Genomic DNA, 11,747 nt, shown 5'->3' on the forward strand with positions numbered 1-11,747 from the left:
TTCTGTAGTGTGGTAGTAAAGGGTTAACCTTCTGTAGTGTGGTAGTGAAAGGTTAACCTTCTGTAGTGTGGTAGTGAAAGGTTAACCTTCTGTAGTGTGGTAGTGAAAGGTTAACCTTCTGTAGTGTGGTAGTGAAAGGTTAACCTTCTGTAGTGTGGTAGTGAAAGTGTTAACCTTCTGTAGTGTGGTAGTGAAAGTGTTAACCTTCTGTAGTGTGGTAGTGAAAGGTTAACCATCTGTAGTGTGGTAGTGAAAGGGTTAACCCTTTGTCATGTGGTAGTGAAAGGTTAACCCTCTGTGGTGTGGTAGTGAAGGGTTAAATAAGAGGGCGTCACCATCTCCAGCTCCTCCACCCGGAGCTGCTTGCGACACTTGACGGAGATGCGCTGCTCCTTGGCGTCCTGCAGGGTGTCGTTCCTCACCGTGGTGCTCAGACACATCACCACATCCACCCTGTAGGGGGAGACAGAGAGACACATGAGGGGCAGGGATACAGAGGAAGACGGATTTCATTAATATTGTGCTAGGGGGCGCATTCGTTCAAAGTCATTTTGACTATGCTGCCACCTGCTGGTTCAGTGGCGCTACTCCACAGGTCCTGAAAAACAAACTTCAGACTGCTCAAAATAAATTAATGAGACTTAACACTTCCAGTGCCACTTGTTAACATGGTAAAGCATGGTTAAATGCCACCACCCACTTCAATGATAGCGTTGTGAACGCATAATCTCTGTCTTAAATTATGGCTGTGTGTCTAATCTGCCCGTCGTTTATCAATGACTTGTTTGCAGTCAACATTGTCGAAACGGATTGTTTTTTTTTAATCGCTTCATTTCCGTTTTATAGCATTTTGAAAAGCCCTCGTTTTCAACGAAAATATAAAGATTCTGTGATAATCGGCATTTACTGGAATATTCTGGCCTACACAAAAACGTTGTCATTTTTCGTCCTATTTATGAATAGTTTTCAAATAAACGCTAGATTATCGATAGTATATGTATACTTATGCACGCTATAGAGGCGATCTGAAAAATCGATTCTCTCATTTCCTCATCAGCGATCACAGCCACACACACACACACACACACACACACACACACACACACACACACACACACGCACACATGGGGCAAACGCTGATATATAGGTGAAAATAGCTCTGATTATCCCAAGACTGGTAAAGTAAATTCCTTACCTCAGATCAGATGTTATCCAAAAAGATTATTCCAATTCCTGATTGCCATTCCAAATATCGATCACGCTTATTGATTACAGTGTTGGGTACTGTTAAGCTACCTCCACGCACTCACCTAGGGCCAACTTTCTTTAGGCAACTAAACTGGTCAATAAAAGGGTAATTCGCATCAAATTAGGTCTCACACACAAGATCAGTTCAAAATACGGGTCTCTTGATAGTATATGTAGAAGTGAAATACAGGTTAATGTTTTATGGGGTTGCTATATGTTTTATTATGATGCTCTATGTTTTTATTATGATGCTCTATATTTTATTATGACGATCTATATTTTATTATGATGCTCTATGTTTTATGATGTCTGTGTCCATGTCCAAAATCAGGGACCATGATGGAAATAAGTGCCTGCACTCATGTTTTTATCCCTTGGATAAATAAAAATCAATCAATCAATATTAATCTCCTTGGGGGAAATTCGTCCTCTACATTTGACCCATCCTAACTGTACTCCACCCTAACTGTGCTCCACCCTAACTGTGCTCCACCCTAACTGTGCTCCACCCTAACTGTGCTCCACCCTAACTGTGCTCCACCCTAACTGTACTCCACCCTAACTGTGCTCCACCCTAACTGTACTCCACCCTAACTGTGCTCCATCCTAACTGTACACCATCCTAACTGTACTCCACCCTAACTGTACTCCACCCTAACTGTACTCCATCCTAACTGTGCTCCACCCTAACTGTGCTCCATCCTAACTGTGCTCCACCCTAACTGTACTCCATCCTAACTGTACTCCACCCTAACTGTGCTCCACCCTAACTGTACTCCATCCTAACTGTACTCCACCCTAACTGTGCTCCATCCTAACTGTACTCCATCCTAACTGTGCTCCACCCTAACTGTACTCCACCCTAACTGTACTCCACCCTAACTGTGCTCCACCCTAACTGTACTCCACCCTAACTGTACTCCACCCTAACTGTACTCCACCCTAACTGTGCTCCACCTTATAACTGTGCTCCACCCTAACTGTGCTCCACCCTAACTGTACTCCACCCTAACTGTACTCCATCCTAACTGTACTCCACCCTAACTGTACTCCACCCTAACTGTACTCCACCCTAACTGTACTCCACCCTAACTGTGCTCCACCCTAACTGTACTCCACCCTAACTGTACTCCACCCTAACTGTACTCCACCCTAACTGTACTCCATCCTAACTGTACTCCACCCTAACTGTACTCCACCTTATAACTGTGCTCCACCCTAACTGTGCTCCACCCTAACTGTACTCCACCCTAACTGTACTCCACCCTAACTGTGCTCCATCCTAACTGTACTCCACCCTAACTGTACTCCACCCTAACTGTACTCCACCCTAACTGTACTCCACCCTAACTGTACTCCATCCTAACTGTACTCCATCCTAACTGTACCCTAACTGTACTCCACCCTAACTGTACTCCACCCTAACTGTACTCCATCCTAACTGTACTCCACCCTAACTGTACTCCACCCTAACTGTACTCCACCCTAACTGTACTCCACCCTAACTGTACTCCATCCTAACTGTACTCCACCCTAACTGTGCTCCACCCTAACTGTACTCCACCCTAACTGTACTCCACCCTAACTGTACTCCACCCTAACTGTACTCCATCCTAACTGTACTCCACCCTAACTGTGCTCCACCCTAACTGTACTCCATCCTAACTGTGCTCCACCCTAACTGTGCTCCATCCTAACTGTACTCCACCCTAACTGTACTCCACCCTAACTGTACTCCATCCTAACTGTACTCCACCCTAACTGTGCTCCATCCTAACTGTGCTCCACCCTAACTGTGCTCCATCCTAACTGTACTCCATCCTAACTGTAGTCCATCCTAACTGTACTCCACCCTAACTGTGCTCCATCCTAACTGTGCTCCACCCTAACTGTGCTCCATCCTAACTGTACTCCACCCTAACTGTGCTCCACCCTAACTGTACTCCATCCTAACTGTACTCCACCCTAACTGTGCTCCACCCTAACTGTACTCCATCCTAACTGTACTCCACCCTAACTGTGCTCCATCCTAACTGTACTCCATCCTAACTGTGCTCCACCCTAACTGTGCTCCACCCTAACTGTACTCCACCCTAACTGTGCTCCACCCTAACTGTGCTCCACCCTAACTGTACTCCACCCTAACTGTACTCCACCCTAACTGTGCTCCACCTTATAACTGTGCTCCACCCTAACTGTGCTCCACCCTAACTGTACTCCACCCTAACTGTACTCCATCCTAACTGTACACCACCCTAACTGTACTCCACCCTAACTGTGCTCCACCCTAACTGTGCTCCACCCTAACTGTACTCCATCCTAACTGTACTCCACCCTAACTGTACTCCACCCTAACTGTACTCCACCCTAACTGTACTCCATCCTAACTGTACTCCACCCTAACTGTACTCCACCTTATAACTGTGCTCCACCCTAACTGTGCTCCACCCTAACTGTACTCCATCCTAACTGTACTCCACCCTAACTGTACTCCACCCTAACTGTACTCCACCCTAACTGTACTCCACCCTAACTGTACTCCACCCTAACTGTACTCCACCCTAACTGTACTCCATCCTAACTGTACTCCATCCTAACTGTACCCTAACTGTACTCCACCCTAACTGTACTCCACCCTAACTGTACTCCACCCTAACTGTACTCCATCCTAACTGTACTCCACCCTAACTGTACTCCACCCTAACTGTACTCCATCCTAACTGTACTCCATCCTAACTGTATTCCACCCTAACTGTGCTCCACCCTAACTGTACTCCACCCTAACTGTACTCCATCCTAACTGTACTCCACCCTAACTGTACTCCACCCTAACTGTGCTCCACCCTAACTGTACTCCATCCTAACTGTACTCCACCCTAACTGTGCTCCACCCTAACTGTACTCCACCCTAACTGTACTCCATCCTAACTGTACTCCACCCTAACTGTGCTCCACCCTAACTGTACTCCACCCTAACTGTACTCCATCCTAACTGTACTCCACCCTAACTGTACTCCATCCTAACTGTACTCCACCCTAACTGTACTCCACCCTAACTGTGCTCCACCCTAACTGTACTCCACCCTAACTGTACTCCATCCTAACTGTACTCCACTCTAACTGTACTCCACCCTAACTGTACTCCATCCTAACTGTACTCCACCCTAACTGTACTCCACCCTAACTGTGCTCCACCCTAACTGTACTCCACCCTAACTGTACTCCACCCTAACTGTGCTCCACCCTAACTGTGCTCCATCCTAACTGTGCTCCACCCTAACTGTACTCCACCCTAACTGTACTCCACCCTAACTGTGCTCCACCCTAACTGTACTCCACCCTAACTGTGCTCCACCCTAACTGTACTCCACCCTAACTGTACTCCACCCTAACTGTACTCCATCCTAACTGTACTCCATCCTAACTGTACTCCACCCTAACTGTACTCCACCCTAACTGTACTCCATCCTAACTGTGCTCCACCCTAACTGTACTCCACCCTAACTGTACTCCATCCTAACTGTACTCCACCCTAACTGTACTCCACCCTAACTGTGCTCCACCCTAACTGTACTCCATCCTAACTGTGCTCTAACTGTACTCCATCCTAACTGTACTCCACCCTAACTGTACACTAACTGTACTCCATCCTAACTGTACTCCATCCTAACTGTACTCCATCCTAACTGTGCTCCACCCTAACTGTGCTCCACCCTAACTGTGCTCCACCCTAACTGTACTCCATCCTAACTGTACTCCACCCTAACTGTACTCCATCCTAACTGTACTCCACCCTAACTGTACTCCATCCTAACTGTGCTCCACCCTAACTGTGCTCCACCCTAACTGTGCTCCACCCTAACTGTACTCCACCCTAACTGTACTCCACCCTAACTGTACTCCACCCTAACTGTACTCCACCCTAACTGTACTCCACCCTAACTGTGCTCCATCCTAACTGTACTCCACCCTAACTGTACTCCACCCTAACTGTACTCCACCCTAACTGTACTCCACCCTAACTGTACTCCACCCTAACTGTGCTCCACCCTAACTGTACTCCATCCTAACTGTACTCCACCCTAACTGTACTCCATCCTAACTGTGCTCCACCCTAACTGTGCTCCACCCTAACTGTGCTCCACCCTAACTGTACTCCACCCTAACTGTACTCCACCCTAACTGTACTCCACCCTAACTGTACTCCACCCTAACTGTACTCCATCCTAACTGTGCTCCACCCTAACTGTACTCCACCCTAACTGTACTCCATCCTAACTGTACTCCACCCTAACTGTACTCCACCCTAACTGTACTCCACCCTAACTGTACTCCACCCTAACTGTACTCCACCCTAACTGTACTCCACCATAACTGTACTCCACCCTAACTGTACTCCATCCTAACTGTGCTCCATCCTAACTGTGCTCCACCCTAACTGTACTCCATCCTAACTGTACTCCACCCTAACTGTACTCCACCCTAACTGTACTCCACCCTAACTGTACTCCACCCTAACTGTACTCCACCCTAACTGTACTCCACCCTAACTGTGCTCCACCCTAACTGTACTCCACCCTAACTGTGCTCCACCCTAACTGTACTCCATCCTAACTGTGCTCCACCCTAACTGTACTCCACCCTAACTGTACTCCACCCTAACTGTACTCCACCCTAACTGTGCTCCACCCTAACTGTACTCCACCCTAACTGTACTCCACCCTAACTGTACTCCACCCTAACTGTACTCCACCCTAACTGTGCTCCACCCTAACTGTGCTCCACCCTAACTGTACTCCACCCTAACTGTACTCCACCCTAACTGTACTCCACCCTAACTGTACTCCACCCTAACTGTACTCCATCCTAACTGTACTCCATCCTAACTGTGCTCCATCCTAACTGTGCTCCATCCTAACTGTGCTCCACCCTAACTGTACTCCACCCTAACTGTACTCCACCCTAACTGTACTCCACCCTAACTGTACTCCACCCTAACTGTACTCCATCCTAACTGTACTCCATCCTAACTGTGCTCCATCCTAACTGTACTCCACCCTAACTGTACTCCATCCTAACTGTACTCCACCCTAACTGTACTCCACCCTAACTGTACTCCATCCTAACTGTACTCCATCCTAACTGTACTCCACTCTAACTGTACTCCACCCTAACTGTACTCCACCCTAACTGTACTCCATCCTAACTGTACTCCATCCTAACTGTATTCCACCCTAACTGTACTCCACCCTAACTGTACTCTAACTGTACTCCATCCTAACTGTACTCTAACTGTACTCCACCCTAACTGTACTCCACCCTAACTGTACTCCACCCTAACTGTACTCCACCCTAACTGTACTCCACCCTAACTGTACTCCACCCTAACTGTACTCTAACTGTACTCCACCCTAACTGTACTCCATCCTAACTGTACTCTAACTGTACTCCACCCTAACTGTACTCCACCCTAACTGTACTCCACCCTAACTGTACTCCATCCTAACTGTACTCCACCCTAACTGTATTCCACCCTAACTGTGCTCCACCCTAACTGTACTCCATCCTAACTGTACTCCACCCTAACTGTGCTCCATCCTAACTGTACTCCACCCTAACTGTACTCCATCCTAACTGTACTCCATCCTAACTGTACTCCACCCTAACTGTACTCCACCCTAACTGTACTCCATCCTAACTGTGCTCCACCCTAACTGTACTCCACCCTAACTGTACTCCATCCTAACTGTACTCCATCCTAACTGTACTCCACCCTAACTGTACTCCACCCTAACTGTGCTCTAACTGTACTCCATCCTAACTGTACTCCACCCTAACTGTACTCTAACTGTACTCCATCCTAACTGTACTCCATCCTAACTGTACTCCATCCTAACTGTGCTCCATCCTAACTGTGCTCCACCCTAACTGTGCTCCACCCTAACTGTACTCCATCCTAACTGTACTCCATCCTAACTGTACTCCACCCTAACTGTACTCCACCCTAACTGTACTCCATCCTAACTGTGATCCACCCTAACTGTACTCCACCCTAACTGTACTCCACCCTAACTGTACTCCACCCTAACTGTACTCCACCCTAACTGTACTCCATCCTAACTGTACTCCACCCTAACTGTACTCCCCTAACTGTGCTCCACCCTAACTGTACTCCATCCTAACTGTACTCCACCCTAACTGTACTCCACCCTAACTGTACTCCACCCTAACTGTGCTCCACCCTAACTGTGCTCCACCCTAACTGTGCTCCACCCTAACTGTACTCCACCCTAACTGTACTCCACCCTAACTGTACTCCATCCTAACTGTACTCCACCCTAACAATACTCCACCCTAACTGTACTCCACCCTAACTGTACTCCACCCTAACTGTGCTCCACCCTAACTGTGCTCCATCCTAACTGTGCTCCACCCTAACTGTGCTCCATCCTAACTGTGCTCCACCCTAACTGTGCTCCATCCTAACTGTGCTCCACCCTAACTGTGCTCCACCCTAACTGTACTCCACCCTAACTGTACTCCACCCTAACTGTACTCCACCCTAACTGTGCTCCACCCTAACTGTGCTCCACCCTAACTGTACTCCACCCTAACTGTACTCCACCCTAACTGTACTCCACCCTAACTGTACTCCACCCTAACTGTGCTCCACCCTAACTGTGCTCCACCCTAACTGTGCTCCACCCTAACTGTGCTCCACCCTAACTGTGCTCCACCCTAACTGTACTCCATCCTAACTGTGCTCCATCCTAACTGTGCTCCATCCTAACTGTACTCCATCCTAACTGTACTCCACCCTAACTGTACTCCACCCTAACTGTACTCCACCCTAACTGTACTCCACCCTAACTGTACTCCACCCTAACTGTACTCCACCCTAACTGTGCTCCATCCTAACTGTACTCCACCCTAACTGTACTCCACCCTAACTGTACTCCACCCTAACTGTACTCCATCCTAACTGTACTCCACCCTAACTGTACTCCACCCTAACTGTACTCCACCCTAACTGTACTCCACCCTAACTGTGCTCCACCCTAACTGTGCTCCACCCTAACTGTACTCCATCCTAACTGTGCTCCACCCTAACTGTACTCCACCCTAACTGTACTCCATCCTAACTGTACTCCACCCTAACTGTACTCCATCCTAACTGTACTCCACCCTAACTGTACTCCATCCTAACTGTACTCCACCCTAACTGTACTCTAACTGTACTCCATCCTAACTGTACTCCATCCTAACTGTACTCCACCCTAACTGTACTCCACCCTAACTGTACTCCATCCTAACTGTACTCCACCCTAACTGTACTCTAACTGTACTCCACCCTAACTGTACTCCACCCTAACTGTACTCCACCCTAACTGTACTCCACCCTAACTGTACTCCACCCTAACTGTACTCCACCCTAACTGTACTCCACCCTAACTGTACTCCACCCTAACTGTACTCCACCCTAACTGTGCTCCACCCTAACTGTGCTCCACCCTAACTGTACTCCATCCTAACTGTACTCCACCCTAACTGTACTCCACCCTAACTGTGCTCCACCCTAACTGTGCTCCACCCTAACTGTACTCCATCCTAACTGTGCTCCACCCTAACTGTACTCCACCCTAACTGTACTCCATCCTAACTGTACTCCATCCTAACTGTACTCCACCCTAACTGTACTCCACCCTAACTGTACTCCACCCTAACTGTGCTCCACCCTAACTGTGCTCCACCCTAACTGTACTCCACCCTAACTGTACTCCACCCTAACTGTACTCCACCCTAACTGTACTCCACCCTAACTGTGCTCCACCCTAACTGTGCTCCACCCTAACTGTGCTCCACCCTAACTGTGCTCCACCCTAACTGTGCTCCACCCTAACTGTACTCCATCCTAACTGTGCTCCATCCTAACTGTGCTCCATCCTAACTGTACTCCATCCTAACTGTACTCCACCCTAACTGTACTCCACCCTAACTGTACTCCACCCTAACTGTACTCCACCCTAACTGTACTCCACCCTAACTGTACTCCACCCTAACTGTACTCCACCCTAACTGTGCTCCATCCTAACTGTACTCCACCCTAACTGTACTCCACCCTAACTGTACTCCACCCTAACTGTACTCCACCCTAACTGTACTCCACCCTAACTGTACTCCACCCTAACTGTGCTCCACCCTAACTGTGCTCCATCCTAACTGTGCTCCACCCTAACTGTACTCCACCCTAACTGTACTCCACCCTAACTGTACTCCACCCTAACTGTACTCCACCCTAACTGTGCTCCACCCTAACTGTGCTCCACCCTAACTGTACTCCACCCTAACTGTACTCCATCCTAACTGTACTCCACCCTAACAATACTCCACCCTAACTGTACTCCACCCTAACTGTACTCCACCCTAACTGTGCTCCACCCTAACTGTGCTCCACCCTAACTGTGCTCCACCCTAACTGTACTCCACCCTAACTGTACTCCATCCTAACTGTACTCCACCCTAACTGTGCTCCACCCTAACTGTACTCCACCCTAACTGTACTCCATCCTAACTGTACTCCATCCTAACTGTACTCCATCCTAACTGTGCTCCATCCTAACTGTACTCCACCCTAACTGTACTCCACCCTAACTGTACTCCACCCTAACTGTACTCCACCCTAACTGTACTCCATCCTAACTGTACTCTAACTGTACTCCACCCTAACTGTACTCCATCCTAACTGTACTCTACCCTAACTGTACTCCATCCTAACTGTACTCCATCCTAACTGTACTCCACCCTAACTGTACTCCATCCTAACTGTACTCCACCCTAACTGTACTCCACCCTAACTGTACTCCACCCTAACTGTACTCCATCCTAACTGTGCTCCACCCTAACTGTACTCCACCCTAACTGTACTCTACTCTAACTGTACTCCATCCTAACTGTACTCCATCCTAACTGTACTCCACCCTAACTGTACTCCACCCTAACTGTACTCCATCCTAACTGTACTCCACCCTAACTGTACTCCACCCTAACTGTACTCCATCCTAACTGTACTCCACCCTAACTGTACTCCACCCTAACTGTACTCCACCCTAACTGTGCTCCATCCTAACTGTACTCCATCCTAACTGTGCTCCACCCTAACTGTACTCCATCCTAACTGTGCTCCACCCTAACTGTACTCCACCCTAACTGTACTCCATCCTAACTGTACTCCACCCTAACTGTACTCCATCCTAACTGTGCTCCACCCTAACTGTACTCCACCCTAACTGTACTCCACCCTAACTGTACTCCATCCTAACTGTACTCCATCCTAACTGTACTCCATCCTAACTGTGCTCCACCCTAACTGTGCTCCATCCTAACTGTACTCCACCCTAACTGTACTCCACCCTAACTGTGCTCCACCCTAACTGTACTCCACCCTAACTGTACTCCACCCTAACTGTGCTCCATCCTAACTGTACTCCACCCTAACTGTACTCCACCCTAACTGTGCTCCACCCTAACTGTACTCCACCCTAACTGTACTCCACCCTAACTGTACTCCACCCTAACTGTACTCCACCCTAACTGTGCTCCACCCTAACTGTACTCCACCCTAACTGTGCTCCATCCTAACTGTGCTCCACCCTAACTGTACTCCACCCTAACTGTACTCCACCCTAACTGTGCTCCATCCTAACTGTACTCCACCCTAACTGTACTCCACCCTAACTGTACTCCACCCTAACTGTACTCCATCCTAACTGTACTCCACCCTAACTGTACTCCACCCTAACTGTACTCCACCCTAACTGTGCTCCACCCTAACTGTACTCCACCCTAACTGTACTGTGTTCTGAGTTCATCGCTCGCCCGTCGCTCACTTCTTCTTGATGTTGGGACACAGCCGCAGCACGTCCTCCTTGCAGGCCATCTTGAACTTGTAGGAGAAGCGGAAGTCTTTGATCTGGATCTGAAACCGAGACACGGAGAGACAACAGGGTCAGGTGAAGGTGAAGAGAGAGAGAGGGGTCAGGTGAAGGTGAAGAGAGAGAAGGGTCGCTGAAACAAACAATATGACGCAGCCACATTAACACATTCAGCGCCGGGGATCAGTCTTCTCCTCGTAGCCATCTATCTATCTAGAGCCTATTTTCACCGTGCGTCACGCTGTTTGCCGAGCTATATCTATATTCTATATTATAGCTATGGATACAATACTATGGTCACTTGACAGTAACTAAATCTTCTGTCCCAAGATGCAAAAAAGGAAAAAAATATTCATTAATACGTTCGTAGCGTTATCTCGTGGTGAATATTGTATAGTTTCAGAAGGATCCCGGCTAATTCCAGAAAGCTGCGTAATGGGGCGCTATGTGAATTCTACTAAAGTCGTTGGCGTCGTTTTTTCGCCTGGACACGCTACTATTCCCAAATCAAATGTATATAATAGGCATTATGTTTCATCATGAATGCATCAAAGGGGGGGGGGGTCG

At 48.1% G+C, this 11,747-nt stretch overlaps 1 protein-coding gene across 1 annotated transcript in view; it reads right to left on the reverse strand.

Annotated features, from left to right (window-relative positions):
* Positions 1 to 11,747, reverse strand: part of LOC311244797 (Golgi apparatus protein 1-like) — a gene marked incomplete at its 5' end in the record, with an annotated part of 129,553 nt that overhangs the window by 29,543 nt on the left and 88,263 nt on the right. Inside the window, 2 exons of the mRNA XM_084334484.1 lie at positions 336 to 453; positions 11,136 to 11,224. Of these exons, the coding sequence (XP_084190610.1) occupies positions 336 to 453; positions 11,136 to 11,224 (207 nt within the window). The remainder of the gene's footprint in view (positions 1 to 335; positions 454 to 11,135; positions 11,225 to 11,747) is intronic.

The sequence above is a fragment of the Notolepis coatsorum genome, assembly GCF_963971535.1.
Source record: "Notolepis coatsorum genome assembly, chromosome: 18".
NCBI classification, from domain to species: domain Eukaryota; kingdom Metazoa; phylum Chordata; class Actinopteri; order Aulopiformes; family Paralepididae; genus Notolepis; species Notolepis coatsorum.